The sequence below is a fragment of the Delphinus delphis genome, chromosome 2, assembly GCF_949987515.2.
Source record: "Delphinus delphis chromosome 2, mDelDel1.2, whole genome shotgun sequence".
NCBI lineage: Eukaryota > Metazoa > Chordata > Mammalia > Artiodactyla > Delphinidae > Delphinus > Delphinus delphis.
Genome location: NC_082684.1, coordinates 25,827,985 through 25,850,504, shown reverse-complemented (window position 1 = coordinate 25,850,504; position 22,520 = coordinate 25,827,985). Strand labels below are relative to the sequence as shown.

Here is a 22,520-nt window from a genome sequence, read left to right as displayed (position 1 = left end):
GTCAAAATGACTATACTATTCAAGGCAATCTACAGATTCAATGCAATCCCTATCAAATCACCAAGGGCATTTTTTGCAGATCTAGAACAAAAAATCTTAAAATTTATATGGAGACGTAAAAGACTCTGAATAGGCAAAGCAATCCTGAGAAAGAAAAATGGACCTGGAGGAATCAGGCTATACTGACTTCAGACTATACGATAAAATCTACAGTAATCAAAACAGCATGGTATGGGCACAAAGACAGACTTATAGATCAACGGAACAGGATAGAAAGCCCAGAAATAAACCCACGAACCTATGGTCAATTAATCTGTGACAAAGGAGGCAAGGATATACAATGGAGAAAAGACAATCTCTTCAATAAGCGGTGCTGGGAAAACTGGACAGTTACATGTAAAAGAATGAAATCAGAACATTCTCTAACACCATATACAAAAAACCCCTCAAAATGGATTAAAGACCTAAATGTAAGACCAGATACTATAAAATTCTTAGAGGAAAACATAGGCAGAACACTCTTTGACATAAATCGCAGCAATATCTTTTTGGATCCACCTCCTAGAGTAATGAAAATAAAAACAAAAATAAACAAGTGGGACCTAATTAAACTTAAAAGCTTCTGCACAGCAAAGGAAACCATAATCAAACAAAGAGACAGGACTTTCCTGGTGGCACAGTGGTTAAGAACCTGCTTGCGAATGCAGGGGACACGGGTTCAATCTCTGGTCTGGGAAGATCCCACATGCGGCGGAGCAACTAAGCCCATGCGCCACAACTACTGAGGCTGCGCTCTAGAACCTGTGAGCCACAACTACCAAGCCCATGTGCCACAACTACTGAAGCCCATGTGACCTAGAGCCTGCGTACCGCAACTACTGAGCCCATGCGCTACAACTACTGAAGCCCACATGCCTAGAGCCCACGCACTGCAACAAGAGAAGCCACGGCAATGAGAAGCCCATGCACCGCAATGAAGAGTAGACCCCAGTCACCGCTAAGTGGAGGCCACGTGCAGCAATGAAGACCCAACGCAGCCAAATAAATAAATAAACAAACAAAGAGACAGCCCAGAGAATGGGAGAAAATATTTGCAAGTGATGCGACCGACAAAGGATTAATTTCCAAAATATATGAATGGCTCATGCAGCTCAATATCACAAAAACAAACAACCTAATCAAAAAATGGGCAAAGATCTACACAGACAATTCCCCAAAGAAGACATAGAGAGGGCCAAAAAGCACATGAAAAGATGCTCAACATCACTAATTATTAGAGAAAAGCAAATCAAAACTACAGCGAGGTATCACCTCACCCCGGTCATAATGGCCATCATCAAAAAGTCTACTTAACAGGGCTTCCTTGGTGGCGCAGTGGTTAAGAATCCACCTGCCAATGCAAAGGACACAGGTTCGAGCCCTGGTCTGGGAAGATCCCACATGCCACAGAGCAACTAAGCCCATGCGCCACAACTACTGAGCCTGTGCTCTAGAGCCTGCGAGCCACACCTACTGAGCCTGCGTGCCACAACTACTGAAGCCCACACACCTAGAGCCCGTGCTCCACAATGAGAGAAGCCACCGCAACAAGAAGCCCACGTACTGCAACGAAGAGTAGCCCCTGCTTACCGCAACTAGAGAAAGCCCGGGCGCATCAATGAAGACCCAACGCAGCCAAAAAAAAAACAGTGGACCAGGCTTGACTAGACATCATGGTACTCTTCACCACTGCACACACTTCAAAAAAAAAAAAAGTCTACAAAGTCTACAAACAATAAATGCTAGAGAGGGTGTAGAGAAAAGGGAATCCTTCTACACTCTTGGTGGGAATGTAAGCTGGTGCAGCCACTGTGGAAAACGGTATGGAGGTTCCTCAGAAAACTAAAACTAGAACTACCATATGATCCAGCAGTCCCACTACTGGGTATATATCCAGACAAAACTAAAATTAAAAAAGATGCATGCACCCCTATGTTCCTAGCAGCACTATTTACAATAATCAAGATATGGAAACAACCTAAATGTCCATCAACAGAGGAATGGATAAAGAAGGTGTGGTAATATATACAATGGAACATCACTCAGCCATAAAAAAGAATGAAATAATGAAATAATTTGCAGCAACATGGATGGACCTAGTGATTATCATACTAAGTGAAGTCAGACAGAGAAAGAGAAATATCATATGATAACATTTATATGTGGAATCTAAAGAAATGATACAAATGAACTTATTTACAAAACAGGAATAGACCCACAGACTTAGAGAACGAACTTATGGTTACCAAAGGGGAATGGTGGGGGTGTGGGATAAATTAGGAGTTTGGGATGAACATATACACACGACTAGATATAAAATAGATAACAAGGACCTACTGTACAGCTCAGGGAACTCTACTCACTCCTCTGTAATAACCTATATGGAAAAAGAATCTGAAAAAGAATAGATATATGTATATGTATAAACTGAATCACTGTTGTACACTTGAAACTAACACAACATTGTAAATCAACTATACTCCAATATAAAATAAAAATTTTTGAAAAAATAAAAATAATCAAGATACTGGTGAGAAGACAGACACCTAAATCAATGAAACAGAACAGACTTTTCAGAAATGAATTTACACAATATATTCAACTGATTTTTGACAAAGTTGTTAAGAAAACACATGGAGGAATGATAGCCTTTTTTCAAAAAATGATGCTGAATATGAATAATAGCCTAAAAGACCTCTAAAAACTTGATAATATGAAAATAAAAGATAAACAATGAAACTTGGACATAAACTTGTACAGATACTTTATCACAGAAGATACACAGATGGCAACTGAGCACATTAAAAAAAAAAGGTTCAGCAACATTTGTGATTAGGGAAATACAATCTAAAGTCACCATGTTATCCAATATACATATTAGAGGGACTAGAATTTAAAAGTATAATGGACGCAGCTTCGATCCCTGGTCAGGGCACTAAGATCCCACATGCTGCAGGGCAACTAAGCTCAGATGCCACAACTAGAGAGAAGCCTGTGCACCGCAGTGGAGGATCCCGCATGCCATAACGAAGATCCCGCATGCCGCAACTAAGACCTGACGCGGCCAAAAATAAAATAAATATTTTTTAAAAATTAATAAGCCAATCCTAATTCAGAGAGAAATAAAAAAAACATTAGAAATACTGATATTGATACGAAGGTGTGCTTTACTAAAATATGCGGGATTCCACTGACATGGTGTTCATTGGAAAATCCATATCCAAATCAAAAAGTTAGAAAATAATAGCAAAATAAACCAACAGATGGATAAGAAAAAATTCAAAAGGGAAAAATACACTAGAAATTCTAAAAAAAAAAAATTAAATAAAAAATGCTAAAAAAAGAAGTCTGAAGTCTCAGGTGTGAAATAATAGCATATTAAGAGAATATCAAGAGATGAGAACATATTAAGAGACCATAAATAATTACGTTCAGTAATAATTATGAGCTCCTACTATGTGCCTGGCACTGTGGTAGGTCCTGGGGATACAGAATGAGAAAAATAGACTTAGTCCCTCCTAAAGATTTATCTAATGGTAAAGATTGCCATTAAATAATTACAGGTGTAAAGAATTTCCTAGGGGAGAGTCTTAGGATTTCCAGAAATATCTAGCCAAGAGGGTTTGGGAAAACCCTTGAGCAAGTTTCTTTTAAGTGGAGATGTTAAGAATGAGTAGCAGTCAGCCAGGCAAAGGGGAGAGAAAGGTCAAGAGAGAAACTGCCACAGACAGAACAACACACAAGAAAGCTCAGGGGAGAAACAGCTAGAGTAGAAAGAGAATGTAGAGCTGTAGAGATCATAATGAGAGAGAGTGGAACAAGATGAAGCCAGAAAATTCCCTAGAGCCCTGATCATGCAGTGTCTGGTGGGTGATGCTAACAGTTTTGCAATTTTTTGTAAATAGCAATGTATTAAGCAGCATTGTGCACTCCCTCCTCTACTTCACCAGTAAATATCTCAGGTGCTCAGAGAGCATCAGGACCAACAGATGATTAATTTCATCTGCTATACAGGCCTTCTTAGTATAAGGTATATTATATCAAAGTGAAAATGTCTACTTACAGTATCAAGCATTTCTTTGGTATGAGCTGCTGACAGGCAAAACCTGGCTCTGGACTCAATGATTGGGGTAGCAGGAAATCCTACCACAACTACACCGATATTCCGCTTTAGCATCTCCCGTCCAAAGGCGCTGCAGAGGGAAAACAAGAAAAGAAACCAGGAAGAATAATAAATCACACAGTACAAAGGCCTGAATGATGTAAACTCTTGGGTGATACAGGCACTAGACAGTTCTATGAGGAATTTCTTCTAACTTCTATTAAAGTTAAAATTGACAGTTTACAAAGACTTCTTTTATTCAATCCTAAAGTGGTCTTCTCCCAAATAGTTTCCTTCAGAAAGGTGAAAGAATATTGTTGGCACAGACCAATTTTTAATAGGGCTTGCCTAAAGTAATTTGCAACTGTAGCCTTAAGGTGTCACTGACATGTAACAGTGGTTCAGAGGTTTCAAAATGAACTTGAGTTTAAAACCTGGCCCTTGCAGGCTTGGCAGTTTAAAAAATTCTTAAGATTAAGGATGCAAAGGATCTGGACATCTTTCTGCTGGCAGAAAGGCCAAGCACTAGCCTTCCAGACCAGGCATTTTTTGGATCGACTTAAGTGTTGAGCTGCCTTTGTGATTCAGGGTTTCCTTTGGTGTTTGTGAGGCCAGCTCATCCCCAGACTTCAGATGACCACCCAGACCACACAGTTCTTGTTTAACCCCCCATCCCAAGTCAAACTCGTGGCATGTGACCTTACTCTACATCTGTATCTTGCCTAATTAATACAATTCTAACTTTCATGTAAATTTTGTTATTTACTAAATTATTTTATTCTTTGTCCTTTTCTCTTGTTGACCTACCTTATTCCTTTCTGACTTTTCCCTTAGCTGTTTAAAGCATTTGTTTGAGAATAAAAAATTCCACTCACTTTAGTAATAGCACCAGCTTTCCCCACTCCTAGTAACAGTACATCCTCTTCAATGTGTTTCCTTTGTGTCAGGCCAAGACCTGCATCTTTAGCACATGCTCCCGAACTGTCTAGTGCTTTATTCCAATTCTGCCTTACTCTAAATCTTAATTATAACGTACATAGTCAGTTTCACCTGTATAGAATAAATTAGACACAGTCCTCTCTAAAGAAAGCGTTCTAGACTAAGTCAATCCTCCAGAACACGTAACTTTTTGAGTTTATTTATGATGATAATTCCATTTAAAGAAGAATGAGGGAAATCCTACACCTCTGCTTTGGTGTAGGATTCCCTCATTTCCTCCATCTCCTCTGAAGGCCATAATGCCAATTGCCCATATGACTTCCTACTGGAAACTAAACTCCTCTTTTTCCCTCAATGAGCACCCTTTCCCAATATCCCCCATTCACTAACTTTGGAATCACCATACTTCCAGGTTCCCTGATTTAATTTTCCCTCCTATATTCACTTTAATCAACACTTATTGAGTGCAAGGGGCTGTGGTGGGCACTGGGGATTCAAAGATGAATAGAAATATTTGCTCCTTTAATGAGTTCCATTAAACCTGAGAAATGATCCTTACTCAATTTTATATTTACAATCCAGTCAAAACTCACAAATCTGAAAAGATGTGCCTTTTTTACTGAACCTATACTAAGCAGATGACTCCTTTATTTTATTTTTAAAATAAATTTATTTATTTTTGGCTACGTTGGGTCTTTTTTGCTGCGCACGGGCTTTCTCTAGTTGCAGCAAGCGGGGGCTACTCTTCGTTGCAGTGTGTGGGCTCTAGGTGCGTGGGCTTCAGTAGTTGTGGTACGCGGGCTCAGCAGTTGTGGCTCGCAGGCTCTAGAGCGCAGGCTCAGTAGTTGTGGCACACGGGCTTAGCTGCTCTGCGGCATGTGGGATATTCCTGGACTAGGGATCAAACCCGTGTCCCCTGCATTGGCAGGCGGATTCTTAACCACTGCGCCACCAGGGAAGCCTGACTCCTTTATTTTATATCTCTGGTGCAATTTTGCACATAATTATTTTGCAAATAATTAGATTTGTCCACTTCATATCTGCTTTTCATATATATTTTGGTTTCGTTATACATCTGTACTTCTCAAATACATTGAAAGCTATTCCAGGGCAAAGATTTCCATTATACACGCCTTGCACAAGCCAGAGAGGCTGGTGTAAAGTGCACATCTGACCTCATGGCTCACTGTTCCCCCTTGGGCACTGTACTTCAGCTCCACTCACCTCCTGCTAGTCTTCCATCAGCTAAGTATGTTCCTGCATTGTGGCCTTTGCACAGAAGCTTCTTCCTCCGAGTGGCTAACTTGCTCAGCTAGTTCAAGCTCAGATGTCATCTTCCCTTACCCCTGAGGCTGTCGAGGGTGACCACCCCATTTAATACTGTAATCTGCCCACCCACAGTGCACCCTCAAACCCCATATCCTGCTCTTTTTTTTCCTATAGCCCTTAACACCTTCTAGCATATTACCTAATTTCTTTATTTATTACGTTTGTCTGACTCTTGCTCCAGTAGAGCATAAACTCCACAAGGACATGGGTTTTTCTGTGTTTTGTTCACTGATCTATCTCAATCCCCCAGAAGAGTGCATTAAACTCAAATGTTTGTTTAAGGAAAGACTAACAAGTTAACATATTTTACAAATTGGAATCCACTTGTTTAATCTATGGCAGATCTAGCAAACAAAGGTTAACATAATGAGGCCAAGACAATTTTACCTAACAAAATATATAAGCCTGGTCTCACATCATGGTAAACCTTAAGTCTAATAAGAGGGCAATCTGTAATCTGCAAAAAGGTACCCAATTTTGGCTGGCATGTAGAGCATCAGAGGCACCACTGGAGAATCTTCATTTCCATAGATGATGAAGCCCATATTTTTCAGACGTCTCCTGAAATATCTGACGTTTTCAGCTAACTGCTGTATACACTCTTTGCCTGGAAAATCATGGGGAGGGAAACAAAATAATACTAAGAAAGAAGAAGTGGAAAAAGACAGCAATCTTCTCCATCTCTATTCTATCAATCAATTGTATGTTTTGTTTCTTCCTTTCCCATATAAAATATTTTTGCACAGTAAACTGTATGGAATATAAGTAGAAACAAATATATCTTGCGTTTGTATTCTGTCATAGTAGGTGTTGATAGCAGATTTTATAGTAATGTACAAAATAAAGTTTAATGACCAGTATTTCCGTGGCACATTAGCATCTTCAAACATTTTCATTGATACTACCTCATTTAACACTCTACCACCCCTTTACAGTAGGTTGGATAATTATTATCATTCTCATTTTATATATTAGGAGACTCACAAAGGTTGCGAGTGGCCTACAGTTACACAATAATGAGTGGCACAGTTGACTAGAAGCTAGGCCTCTCAACTTCAATATTCATTCCAAACACCGTGCTGCAAATAATTTTACACATAAGACCAGAGACAGAACCATTCAGAGCCCCATATTTTCCTCTTAAGAGTTTATGTTACCATTTCCCTAAAACTTCTACCAGACAGCAATAGCATACACATATAATAATGTAAAAATCATATTTTTAATCCTACTTTGTTCATCTTCCCTAAAACACAAATGGATTAAGACACACATTTCTCTAACTGCTGATTGACTAAATATTTGGCCTGGTTTTGACTTTACGGTAGGTCAATCTATGAACAGATGTCCAAAAACAATCGTTCTGTTACAGAGAGCAAGACATAAATTCAAAAGATCAGCTTGCAAAGGGCTAAGAACTGTTTTATGTTTTTCTAAATCACAAATACTCACAAATAAGAAAAGGTTGCAGTCATTTTCACATACATTAGAAAGCAAGCAAATTCATATTTTAAAAAATACAACCATACAGCTCAAAGGTAAGTTAATCAATTGCAAATACAGATGACTAACAAATGTCCTTAGAATCAAAACACTAACTTATCCGTCATTGACGGGAAACTACTCTAGATAAGTTTGCTACAAATAACCCCAAATTAATACTCTATATGTAAATAATTTCAAGTTGACCGGAGAAGCACATACAAGCTTAGATTAGTTTAGTGTGAACACTGAAGAACATCACTTAAGTTATGACATACATCTTACACATATTAAAACAGACATTAAGGTATGTTAAGTTTATGTTGACAACTGATGAGCCACGTACTCTAATTTTCCCCTAGAAATACCAACACATGCTTACTCTACATTTAGAATAAGAGACTTCCACTTCCAGCCATGATAAAGTACTAGGAACCGGATTTTCTTTCCTGTTTGTAAACAACAGAAAGCTGGACAGAGTATATTACAAAATGGTTTTCAGACACTGGGCCCCAGGCCGTGGGGGACTGTGCTGCTGCAGAGAAGGGAAAACAGAAGTGAGTGTCTGGATTGTCCTCATACCACCTGGAGACAGGTCCCGGGCTGCTCCAGGAGTGGGGACCTAGTCTTGTCAGTCGAAGACATCAGATTTTGGAGTTGGGGAAGCTAAGGTGGCTAGAATTTACTGGGCACACAACAGGGGAGGAGGAAGGTGCACGAGAGACCTTTGGGGGTCTACAGAAGAGCATGTGGCAAAGTGCTGATCTGAACACGTATGAGAAGAAACTATGAGGGGCTGGAGAAAGCTCCAACAGAAAGCAGCAGACTGAACAATTCCCAGCACTCATACAGTTGGGAATAGCTTCTATTTTCACCAACCAAAATGGAAAGACCTCAGAATCACACTAGTAGTGGAGCTAAATTAGCCCTAGACTAAAACTTGCTCTGGCCCACCCTAACACACCTTAAAAGCAAGTCTTAAAAGGATCCAATTGATTCCAAGAACAAAGTCCAACATTATTACCTAAATGAATACAAAATGCAGCCCCTAGTAATGTAAAATTCACAATGTGTGACGTATAATAAAAAATTCTAGGCATTCAAAGAAACAGGAAAATATGACCCACCAACTAGGAGAAAAGTCTATCAATAGAAACAGACCAGAAATGACAGAATATTAGCAGACAAGGATACAAAAATGCTACTATAAATATACTCCATACATTCAGAAAAGTAGAGGAAACATGATGAAGACAGAAAGAAAATACATAAAAAGGGAACAACTGATACATGCAAAAATGATGAATCTCAAAAGGATTATGTTAAATGAAATAAGTCAGACACAAAAGACTATACTCTTGTGAATTCATTTATAGGAAATTCTTAAAAAGACATAATTACAATGATAGAAAACAGATCAGTGGTTGCCAGGGAATGGAGAGAGGACTGACAGCAGAGCAGTATGAAGGGGACTTTTCAGGGGCGACAAAAACATTTTATACTTCAGTTATGGTATGGTTACATGACTGTATACATTTGTCAAAACTCATGGAATTACACACTTAAAATCGGTGAATTTTATTGTATATAAATGATATTAAAGGTTTTTAGAAACTGTGTGACACATCTGCTAATTTAGTGTACATTAATTTTTCCTGTACCACTTATTATTTTACAACTTGCTACCTTTTTCTTATCACAAACTACCTTTTGTTAAAATATTTTTTTCTTATTCCAAGATTATCAAGAAAAATTATCAAGGAGAAGAAGAAATGCTAAGAGATTTAGACCTTACCTTTTCCACCTATGGCTATATCATTCTAAGCAAGTTCTCTGTAACAAAAGCAAGTGGAAATCTCAGTCTCACCATTCCTTGTCATCTGTTCCTTGACAAGAAGAGTCCCAAAAGAAAACACATCTAAAATAACATTCATAGGCAAAACTGGAAGATACTGAGAATAGACATTTAAAATTCCCAACTTATATATCCTTATTATTGCTGAATAGTATTCCTTACCAAAGATATACCACAATTTGTTTACCCATTTATGTGTTAATGGACATTAGACTTGAGATTACCAACTTTCATTTTGGCAGTTATAAAGTTCAGATTTAAAAGAATTCTCTCTGAGGGACTTCCCTGGCAGTCCAGTGGTTAAGACTCTGTGCTGTCAATGCAGGGGGCACAGGTTTGATCCCTGGTCAGAGAACTAAGATCCCACATGCCATGTGGTGCAGCCAAAAAATTAAAAAAAAAAAAAAAGAATTCTCTCCTAAATAGAGGATGTGGATAAAAGGGACCCTTGTACACTGCTGGTGGGAATGTAAATTGGTGCAGACACTATGGAAAACAGTATGGAGGTTCCTTAAAAAACTACTGATAAAAATAGAACTACCATATAATCCAGCAATTCCACCTCTGGGTATATATCTGGAAAAAAAGAAAACACTAATTCTAAAAGATATATGCACCCCAATGTTCACAGCAGCACTATTTACAGTAGCCAAGACATGAAAGCAACCCAAGTGTCCATCAACAGATGACTGGATTAAGAAGATATGGAATATATACAATGGAGTATTACTCGGCCATAAGAAAGAATGAAATAATGCCATTTGCAGCAACAGGGACGGACTTAGAGAATATTATGCTTAGTTAAATAAGTCAGACAAAGAAAGACATATACTATACGGTATCACTTATATGGGCATATATCTGGAAAAGACGAAAACTCTAATTCTAAAAGATACATGCACCCCAGTATTCACAGCACTATTTACAACAGCCAAGACATGGAAGCAACCTAAACGTCCATCGACAGATGAATGGACAAAGATGTGTGTGTGCAAGTGTGTGTGTTTGTGTATACACACACACACAGTGGAATATTACTCAGCCATTAAAAAAGAACTAATGCCATTTGCAGCACCATGGATGGACCTAGAGATTATCATACTAAGTTCAGACAGAGAAAGACAAATATCATATGATATCACTTATATGTGGAATCTAAAAAAATGATACAAATGAACTTATCTACAAAACAGAAATAGACTTACAGACTTAGAAAACAAACTTATGGTTACCAAAGGAGAGAGGGAAGGGGAGAGGGACAAATTAAAAGTATGGGATTAACAGATATAAACTACTATACATAAAATAGATAAGCAAAAGAATTTACTGTATAGCACAGGGAATTATACCCATTATCTTATAATAACCTATAATGGAATATAATCTGCAAAAATAATGAATCACTGTGCTATACTCCTGAAACTAACACAATATTATAAATCCACTATACTTCAATTAAAAAAATTTTCTCCTAAATATTTATTTAAGCATCTTAGTCATGCCCAAATAAGGGAAGAATTACTATAATTAGCAACTAACAGCTCAGTTTCATTTGCTTCTAACTGCTTTAGGTGGATATGGTAAAAGAATGTACTACAGTTGACCCTTAATCCACATATAATTTAGAGTCGGCCCTCCATAGCTGAGGTCTGCAGATTCAACCAACCAGGGACCACGTAGTATTGCAGCATTTACTGTTGAAAAATATCTACATGTAAGTGGACCCGGGCAGTTTAAACCTCTGTTGTTCACAGGTAAACTGTATTTATACTTTATACACAAAGAAACAGGCCCATAAATGTTAAACTACTTTCTCTAAGGCTTTTCATTCAGTAGGAGGAAGATCAAGGTTCTGACTCCTGTTTAGCGCTTTTTCTTCTAAACCACAGCAAGAAATTATGTACTTTTCAAACTTTAAAGTGTTTAACCCTTTATTGGGTAACAATATCTGTATTTTACTTTTTAAACGGCACTTACTAGCAATGAATAGGATAGGGATGAATGGGTGAAGGAGCCTAAGACACAAGGCAAGTATGAGACAAGTGGAAAGTAGTTCTTCCAATAAACTCATCTGGAATAGCAAACTGCAATCATCACTGGTGAGTAGGGAATAAAGACTGAGGGGGAGAATCAAGACCAGTGCTGGAGAAAGAAGCAAACTCAATTAGAAATAGTGGTCATAGTGAATCCCAGAAATTAAGTGGTCTGTTTATCCAACAAAACTACTAGGCTGAACCACGAAACTGCCAATATTTGACTATTTTTGACCTTAAAAAGGCGATTTCTTCTGATTCAACCTAATAATTTCAAAGATAATAATAGGAAAAGCAGCCAAGTTAAGTTACTTACAAATCAGTAAGCTTTTGCAGTTATACGTATTGGGAAAGTGGTTGTCCCTTATTCCTGAAGTGACACTGAATTTTAAAGACAACACTGTTACCCATTTTGAATTAAATATCATATAAAATACCAGTTAATATTAATACAAGAAGCATGGTACTTAAGTCCAATCTGCTAGCTCAGTTCTAAAGAGTTTTCTTACTGCAGAGCTGCAGCAAGTATTTGGTCTAACACAAACTTAAAAACAAAGAAAGGTTAGCCTTGTTAAAAAAAAAGATACTGGGCTTTCCTGGTGGCGCAGTGGTTAAGAATCTGCCTTCAGGTGCAGGGGACACAAGTTCGAGCCCTAGCCCGGGAAGATCCCACATGCTGCGGAGCAACGAAGCCCGTGCATCACAACTACTGAGCCTGTGCTCTAGAGCCCGCGAGCCACAACTACTGAGCCCACATGCCACAACTACTGAAGCCTGAGCGCCTAGAGTCCGTGCTCCACAACAAGAGAAGCCACCACAATGAGAAGCCCGCACGCCACAACGAAGAGTAGCCCCCACTCGCCGCAACTAGAGAAAGCCCGCGCACAGCAACAAAGACCCAGTGCAGCCAAAAATAAATAAAATATATTAAAAAAAAAGATACTAACTCTTAAAAGGTCTTTATCCTTGCCTCAGAGAGAACACAGATGGTAATGTAAGAGATCAGCATTCTTCTCTACTTTTCAAACATAAATCTTTACTTTTAAGGGTGATAAAAAGCGTAAAAGCAATTTAGAGAAAACCTCGGTACTGATTCTCTTGAAGTTCACAAATGAACCTTACTGTGTTGGCTGTCCTTCTGGAATTCCTTAATACAATTTGTTAGAACGAAGCCATTTTTAGAATCTCTTCAATTAAAACCTACAGCCTGGCATGAAAGAGAGAAAAGTAAACACATATGTGTAGTTAATGTCCCAGAAAATGCAGCAGATAACTTTAACTGGTCATTTTTTAGTCCTCAACTTCTTGTAATAAATTTTATGCTAAGGAGGGAAGTAATGAATATGATGGATCAATAGGTTGTGATGGCATCATTAGTTTTAAGAAATAATGATGGCATCATTATTTCTTTTAAGGAAATAGAAAGCCTAAAAAGGGTGGAAGATGGAGGTAGAAGGAACAGCACAATTATCTACGTATTGATAACCATTATATATTGATAACTTTAAATCACTTTTACAATACAGAATTACAAAGAGAGTTATATTTATTAACCACTGCTAAACAGATTTGCAGTTGTACTAACTGCATTCCAGACATTTTCAAAAGAAATATTTTTACCAAGTCTTAATCCAGATTTCTCTGGGTTCTCAGGCTTGTAATCTTAGGGTTTGAAGGAACTACTCTGTTATTACTCAAATAAAATTCTGTAAGCCCTCCCAGACAGTTACTAATCAGAACAGATGGTGTTCTATGAGATAAAAATTTTCTGAAGTCTCAGGGCCAGTTAAAAAAAAAAAAAGATAAGATCTATGCACAAAACAAGAAATACAAAAGGTAGCAGATATTCTGTCTTAAATGGCATTAGTGCTAACTACTCAGAACTCAGGCTTCAAAAAATATAGCAAGTACTCACCTGTTTACACAGCAATATAACTTTCAATTTAGCTGATGAGCTTTTATATAACTTATAATCAGCAAAATGAGTTTGAGTCTGCAACTTCAAAAAAAACATTTCCGGTGTTAACCAAAATCTTTCAAAATAAAGGACACAAATATGACTGATGTTCAGTCAGAGTTGATCCCCTAACTCACATTATACTCCATTACACAGCTCCTAATCTTCTTAGATTTCCTGGATATGCTGATATAATCTGCCTTCCTGGGAAAAATAAAATAAAGTTACTGCTATTCCTCAGACTTATACTCTCCAATTAATCATAATGGGCTAGAAGAATTTGAAACTGAAGAGCTTCTTCCCCCCTCCCCACTTCTTCTTAAACGTCATAATATCAAAGCACATACGGGTTTTCTCAGTTTAGGGTTCCCAAAACAGAATACATAGCCCCAAGAATGGTTTCAGTTAGCTTTCAGCATTAATTAGGAGTTATGGGACATAAGGCAGGATAAAATATGGAAAAATACTACCCATCGCCTTCTTCTAATTTATACTATCAAAGACATTACATTATGGATACTTCACATAATATCTCTTTAATACTTTATGTCTAAGAATTGAACTTAACTATCAATCTTTCAGTTTATTCATCTGTCCAAAGACTTATTTTTACTATCTGGAAGGTTACTTTTTCTAATATTTTACTTTGGTTGGACTATACTGCAGAGTGAAAAGGAACATGTTTCACTCCTGTGGTTTTTCTCTTGGAAAGCATCTTCTTTAAAAAAATAGAATAAACTCAGACATCCTCAGTGTTTACTCTGCCTATGTTAAACACGTCTCCATTGATATCTAAAACTGGAGCTTATATCTTGAAGACTTCTTATACAAGTCTTTATAGTATCAGGTAACTCAAATCACATGCAAACTATGTTTTCAAAGGCTATTTCCAAAGTAATTATGGAAGCTTCTAGTACTGACTCCCTTTAAAGCAAAGAAACCATGTAACATAGTAAGCACAGTGCCAGGCTCAATAAATTCTTCTTCATTTTCCTTTTGCCGGTAAAGCAATTTCTAATCAGGGGAAAATTATATTTAGCTTCAGTTATTATATCTCTAAATATTACCAAGTCAACTACTAACCAGCCTTACTTCCTGATAAGATACTACTTTATAGTCTTCCATAAGTGAATGGACGAACGTGTTGATTTATATTAATTTAAACGAACTTGGCATCCTCTTGCACTAGTGGTACTATATCTAAATCCAATATTAGGACAACAGCTCCATCTCCTTCTCAGCTGGAAGTACTCTGGGCTTATGCAAAGGAGGAGTTAGGTGTGCCTTAATTACTGCTGTTATAGCAGCTCCAAGAACTGTAAATAGTTGGCATGGCAGAAAATCTCAGATGCAATCACAATGACACTTTCAAAAGAGACAAGTAAACCTGGGCTAAGAAGAAGAATTCAAATTCCTTTCTTGCTCAACACTTAAAACCACAGCATCTTTCATACACCACATCCGTAATTTCTGAGAAGAACAGACTATTAGTAGACATTCTCATCTCTCACTTTTGGAAACAGAGGCAACTCTAAGAATTATTTTGCAGCTGAGGAAACTAACCTAACACCCGAAGAGGTTATGTAATTCCAAGTGGAAGAACCAGGATTTGAACTCTCTGATTCTTCTGGTTTCAGACTGTTGTCTTAACCACTACTCATTGATCCACTTTGGCTTCTATATTAAGTAGAACTGACTAAAAGGAAATATTAGGAATAAAACGCCTAGGAATAAACCTACCTAAGGAGGCAGAAGACCTGTACTCCAAAAACTGTAAGACACTGATGAAAGAAACTGAAGATGACACAGACAGATGGAAAGATACACCATGTTCTTGGATTGGAAAAATCAATATTGTCAAAATGACTATACTACCCAAGGCAATCTACGGATTCAATGAAATCACTATCAAATTACCAAGGGCACTCTTTGCAGATCTAGAACAAAAAAAATCTTAAAATTTGTATGGAGACACAAAAGACCCTGAATAGCCAAAGCAATCTTGAGAAAGGAAAATGGATCTGGAGGAATCAGGCTCTCTGACTTCAAACTATACTATAAAGCTACAGTAATCAAAACAGTATGGTACTGGCACAAAGACAGACTTACAGAACAATGAAACAGGATAGAAAGCCCAGAAATAAACCCATGCACCTATGGTCAATTAATCTACAACGAAGGAGAAAAGATAAGCTCTTCAATAAGTGGTGCTGGGAAAACTGGACAGCTACATGTAAAAGAATGAAATTAGAAGATTCTCTAATACCATACACAAAAATAAACTAAAATGGATTAAACACCTAAAATAAATGTAAAACCAGATACTATAAAACTCTTAGAGTAAAACATAGGCAGAACATTCTTTGACATAAATCACAGCAATATCTTTTTAGATCCACCGCTTAGACTAATGGAAATAAAAACAAAAATAAACAAATGGGACCTAAATAAACTTAACAGCTTGTACACTTGAAACACTATGTATAACTGAACCACTCTGCTGTACACCTGAAACTAACACAACATTGTAAATCAACTATACTCCAATATAAAATAAAAATTAATTATCTGGCTCTGCTCTCAGGAAAAGATGTGGTGCCCAGAGACTTCCTTTCATCCTGCATTCTTCTTCCCAATTTCCACTGTAAGATTTCTGTCATTCCCCCATCTTCCAAAAGGGGGCATCCTACAAAATTCTGGTCAATCATTGCCAGTGTTTCTCAATAAGACTGCTATTGGCATTTGGGGCATAACAATTCTTTGTTGTTAAGGCTGTCCAGTGCCCTGTAGAACATTTAGAATCACTGGCCTCTCGGCAATAAATGCCAATAACATCTCTCCATAGCCCAGTCTGTGACAATCAAAAATGCCCCTAGACTCTTCCAAATGTGCCTTAGGAAGGCAGCACTGTTGCTGGTTGGTTGAGAACTCCTATTGGCCCTGTTATTTCTTTATAGGAACCATGGATTTCTTTTCTTTTGTATCCTTAAACCTGAGTTGGAGATGCATTAGCTATATGATTTGGGGCATGTTTTTACGTCCCTTAGATTCAATTACCACATTTATTCTAGAGGAGGATATAAACGTGGGGCAATTTGATATATTTAGAGTACAAAACCACACCTAGGAAAACCTAATATAAAAATACAAGCTAACTGATTAACAGTATATTAAAAGTACCATATACTTATGGTTAAGTAGGGCCTTTATTCAGTAGGCCCTTTCTTTATATATGTTTGGATTCCTTTCTGGAATTTTACTTCTATTTCATTAACTGGACTGTTACAAATTATTATAGCTTACATATAATATATAATTGCATGTGTAATTTATATATTTATATATAAGATATATATAATTACTTGTATTTATAAACTACATATATAGCTTATATATAATAAAATTTACTCCCCAGTTCCTCTACTCTTTGGAGTTTTTCACCTCAATTATTATTATTAATTGAGATATAATTCACATCCTTTAAAATTCATCCTTCTAAAATGTACAATTCGGTAGTTTTTATCTATTCTGGACATTTCATATAAATGGAATCATATAATATGTGACCTTTTGTACTGGCCTCTTTCACTTAACATAACGTTTTCAAGTTTCATTCATGTTGTAGCATGTATGAGTACTTCATTACTTTTTATGGCCGAATAATATTCTTGTACAAATATACCACATTTTGTTTATTTATTCATGAGCTGATGCACATTTGGGTTGTTTTTGATTTTTGGCTATCATGGATAATGCTGCTATAAACATTCCTGTGCAAGTTGTCATGTGGACATATGTTTTCAATTCTGTTGGGTATATACCTAACAATAGAATTTCTGGGTCATATGGTGACTATATATTTAACTTTTTGAGGAACTGGAAACTGTTTTCCAAAATGGCTGGGTTATTTTACATTCCTGTCAGTAATATGGGAGTATTCCATTTTATTAGATCCTCACCAACAATGTTATTGTTTATCTTTTTTATTTTAGCCATCCTAGTGGGTGTAAAGTGGGATTTTGTGGTTTTCATTTGCATTTTCTTAATGACTAATAGGTTGACCATCTATTCTTCTGTGCTTTTTGGCCATTTGTGTATATTCTTTGGAGAAGTGTCTATTCGAATTCTTTGCCCATTTTTTTTTTTTTTTTTGCAGTGCGCGGGCCTCTCACCGCTGTGGCCTCTCCCGTTGCGGAGCGCAGGCTCTGGATGTGCAGGCTCAGCGGCCATGGCTCATGGGCCCAGCCTCTCCATGGCATGTGGGATCTTCCCGGACCGGGGCACGAACCCGTGTCCCCTACATCGGCAGGTGGACTCTCAACCACTGCGCCACCAGGGAAGCCCTCTTTGCCCATTTTTATTTTATTTATTTATTTTTAATGATTGCTTTTATTTATCTGTTTATTTATTTTTGGCCGTGTTGGGTCTTCGTTGCTGCACGTGGGCTTTCTCTAGTTGCAGTGAGTGGGGGTTACTCTTTGTTGTGGTGTGTGGGCTTCTCATTGCAGTGGCTTCTCTTGTTGCGGTGCACGGGCTCTAGGAGTGCTGGCTTCAGCAGATGTGGCTCACGGGCTCCAGAGCACAGGCTCAGTAGTTGTGCACACGGGTTTAGCTGCTCTGTGGCATGTGGGATCTTCCTGGCCCAGGGCTCGAACCCGTGTTCTCTGCATTGGCAGGCGGATTCTTAACCACTGCGCCACCAGGGAAGTCCCGTCCATTTTTAAATTGAGTTGTTTAATTCGAGTTGTAAAAGTTCTTTATATATTCTGGACACTAGACCCTTTTTAGATATATGGTTTGCAAAATTTCCTCCCACTCTGAGGGCTGTCTTTTCACTATCTTGCTAGAGTGTCCCTTAAAGAACAAAAGCTTTTAATTTTGATTCAGTCCAATTTATCTATTTTTTTCTTTGGTTGCTTGTTCTCTTGGGTGTCATAACTAAGAAACCCCACTGTCTAATCCACAATCATGAAAATTTTACATCTATGTTTTCTTCTAAGAGTTTTATAAATTTAGGGACAGTCCAGTGGTTAAGACTCTGCGCTTCCAGTTCAGGGGGCACGGGTTTGATCCCTGGTCGGGGAACTAAGATCCCACATGCCGCGCAGCATGGCCAAAAAAAAAAAAAAAATAAGAGTTTTATAAATTTAGCTCTTACATTTAGGCCTGTGATCCATTTCGAGTTATTTTTATATATGGTGTGAGGTACGGATCCAACATCATTCCTTTGCACGTGGATATCCAGTTGTCCGAGAATCATTTTTTTAAAAGACTATTCTTTCCCCAATGAATTGTCCTGAATACCAACTAACCATAAATAGAAAAGTTTACCTCTGGATTCTCAGTTCTATTTCACGGTTTATATATCTATACTTATGCCAGGATGACAATGTCTTGTCACTACAGCTTTGGGACATGTGAGTCCTTCAATTTTGTTTTTTTTCCGAGACGATTTGGCTATTCTGGGTCTCTTGTTTTTCCACATGATTTTTAGGATTAGCTTGCCTATTTCTAAAAACAGGCAGCTGGGATTTTGATAGGTATGTTGTTGAATCTACATATTTGAGGAGTATCACTACCTTAACCATAGTAAGTCTTCCAACCCATGAGCACAGATATCCTGCCATTTATTTAGGTCTTCGTCCTGTTCATTTCTGTATATTTTTTTCCTTGGGTGGAATTACGTAAATATTCTCAAAATACTGAATTGAGCTGGGAAGATAGGGCAAAAGGAGGAAATGAATAAACACATTAAATATAAAATGATATGTTCCTAATTTGGAGTAAGAATAAATAATGTTTCTCTTTTTTTCTACTTCCATTTCTAATTTCCCCTAATGGGAATGGAATGTTTTTAAAGTAGTTGAAAGGTTACAAGTGTTGGCAAAAAATATGGAACAATACATTGCCAGTGAGAGACTGTAAACTGGTACTTTGTTAAAAATGGCAATATATGCTGAACCTAAAGATATGCCTACTCTATGACCCAGCAATTTCATTCCTAAGTACATATACCCAACAGAGTTATGTACCAAATGGCACGGGTAAGAATGTCACTCTTAATAACAGCCCAAATCAGGAAATAACCCAATTTCCATCAGCAGAATGAAAAAACTGTGATATATGCAAACAATGGGATACTGGACAGCAATGAAAATGAATTATTGTTTCACCAAAATATGTGAATGAATCTCAAAGACATATGATGGATAAAATACACTAAATTCAAGAGTGATTGTGTGTACTGTATTGTAGGTAAGATTCCATTTACATGAAGTTCAAGAACAGGCAAAACTAATATATAGTGATAGAAGTCAAAATAATGGTTATCTTTGGCAAGGAGGAATGAATTGGGAAGAGGTACAAGATAATCTGGGATACTGAAAATGTTCTACAACATGATCTGGGTGGTGATTAGACAAGTGTGCATTATTCACTAAACTGTATGTTTAAGATTTCTGCACTTCACTGTATCCATGTAAATACTTCAAAAAAAATAAATTTTAATTATTTGGGAAATAAACTGGAAAGAAAACTGGAATGAGGTTAAATGTCTGATCTCTCATTTTATAATCTTAAGTATATCTAACTACCATTTAATAATCACCGTTTTACTTAAAAAACAAAACCAAAACAGAACCATCTAGACATTACAGGGGTGGGCTCAAGCATTTTCCTCTTAGCCTTTGTTGTTTAAGACAAATCTAAAAAAAACCCAAACTTTTTAGTGCTGGGTGTTCCAGGAATTTGTAAGACAGGGGAAGTGTTATAAAAACAGCACTTTGGAGTTAAAGCCCTTGCCCTGAGGCAGGAAATGAAAGCATAAAGGGATTGGCCCTTCCTTTCTTTCCTTTTAAAAAAAAAATCCTATGGGGACTTCCCTGGTGGCGCAGTGGTTAAGAATCTGCCTGCCAATACAGGAGACACGGGTTCGATCCCTGGTCCGGGGAGATCCCACATGCCATGGAGCACCTAAGTCTGTGCACCACAACTACTGAGCCTGCACTCTATAGAGTCTGTGAGCCACAATTACTGAGCCTGTGTGCCACAACTACTGAAGCCCAGGTGCCTAGAGCCAGTGCTCCACAAGAGAAGCCACCACAGTGAGAAGCCCGCGCACCACAACAAAGAGTAGCCCCCGCTCACCGCAACTAGAGAAAGCCCACGTGCAGCAACGAAGACTCAATGCAGCCAAAAATAAATACATAAGTAAAATTTTTAAAAAATCATATGAATGAACGTACAAATCAGACAATACTGGGCAAAAAATATTTATTTTTCATCTGTGCATCTACTTTCATTCCCATAAAGTTATTTTTTCCTAGGATGTTTTAGTATCAGTTTTTCTTATACATACTTTGTCGAGAGAGAGAGAGAGAGAGAGAGAGAGAGAGAGAGAGAGAGAGAGAGAGAGAGAGAGAGAGAGAGAGGGAGGGAGAGAGGGAGAGATAGGCTGATAAAAGGTGGCACCAAGTATTACTAACACATCTGGTTCAGACTGCCTACTGTAAGAATGCCTTTTAGGAGAGCTATGGGACATTTGCATATCCTTTAATAGGGGGAATTGCTGGGATTCCTGACTCCAATTAGTCAGGAAATCAGAGTTCCAAAAATAACTTTTACTTCTTCCAAGAAAGGGGAAGTGGGTTGGCAAGTGAACACTTAGATTTGACACCAACAGTAATAAGAATTATTCTGTAATCTCTGAAATTTTGCGGAGCCCAGTGGAAACCAACTGAATTTTGAATCCCTATTATAACGGCTACCATTTTTATAAAAATAAATATGCACATCTATAAAACTCAACAGAACATGTAAATTTGTTCCGCATCTTATTACTTACTCCATATAAATGATGAACTCTTTCATCACATTCAATATTGTCAATTAAAACAAAAGTGCTCATATTTGAGAAAGATGACCAATTTATATTGGTAAGTCTATCAAGTAAGAGTTTTTAAAAAACCCTGCATGTACAGCAGTTGTGTATATGCTTCAGGATTTCTCAGAGAAACTTAAAGAAGCTGAATTTAGGGGCTACTAACATTTTTTAAGCCTCAGGGCAGCCTAACTTTAAGATATAAAACTATTTTTTAAAAAACAGAAATCTTGTACATAAAAATAATTAAATAATAAAGATTTCGTTTATTTCAGTATACATTTGCTAGAGATACGGGAGATACAAAAGTGGTATGATAGCCATTACACCAAAGGCAAAAGTCTCACCAGGAAGACTACACAGAAAGGGGAGAATACATTACGTGCTGGGTAAGCACACGCTAGACAAATCTATCCTGAGCACCCATCTATTATGTGCCAGACCCTGCTCTAGGCCCTGGGTAGACTGTATCGAATAAAAGACACAAAAACCCCTGCCTGCTACGAGCTTACATTCCAGTATGGGGGACAGACAACAAAAAAGATGAACGCCTCACTCAAGCACTCATTCTGCTCAAGCGCTGCCTCCATAAAGCGTCAAGACCCAAAAGCAAAGCACACCTGCATTTCCAAGGACCAAGTAAGCCAGTCTGGTTGGAGCTGAGCGAGCCACGCAGGGAAGAGTGGGACCAAAGGAGGTCAACAAAGGGCCAAATCGTAAATTTATTTATTTTACTTATTTATTTTTGGCTGTGCTGGGTCTTTGTAGCTGCACGGTCTTCCTCTAGTTGTGGCGAGCGGGGGCTACTCGTCCTTGTGGTGCGCTGGCTTCTCATTCTGGTGGCTTCTCTTACTGCAGAGCATGTGCTCTAGGCACATGGGCTTCAGTAGCTGTGGCATGTGGGC

General features: G+C 37.8%; 1 protein-coding gene across 1 annotated transcript in view; it reads right to left on the bottom strand.

Moving 5' to 3' along the window:
- SPTLC2 (serine palmitoyltransferase long chain base subunit 2) overlaps positions 1-22,520 on the bottom strand; it is a 112,620-nt gene that overhangs the window by 11,309 nt on the left and 78,791 nt on the right. The window contains exons 10-11 of the mRNA XM_060004119.1: positions 6,881-7,016; positions 4,103-4,232 (exon numbers count right to left, since the gene is read on the bottom strand). Of these exons, the coding sequence (XP_059860102.1) occupies positions 4,103-4,232; positions 6,881-7,016 (266 nt within the window). The remainder of the gene's footprint in view (positions 1-4,102; positions 4,233-6,880; positions 7,017-22,520) is intronic.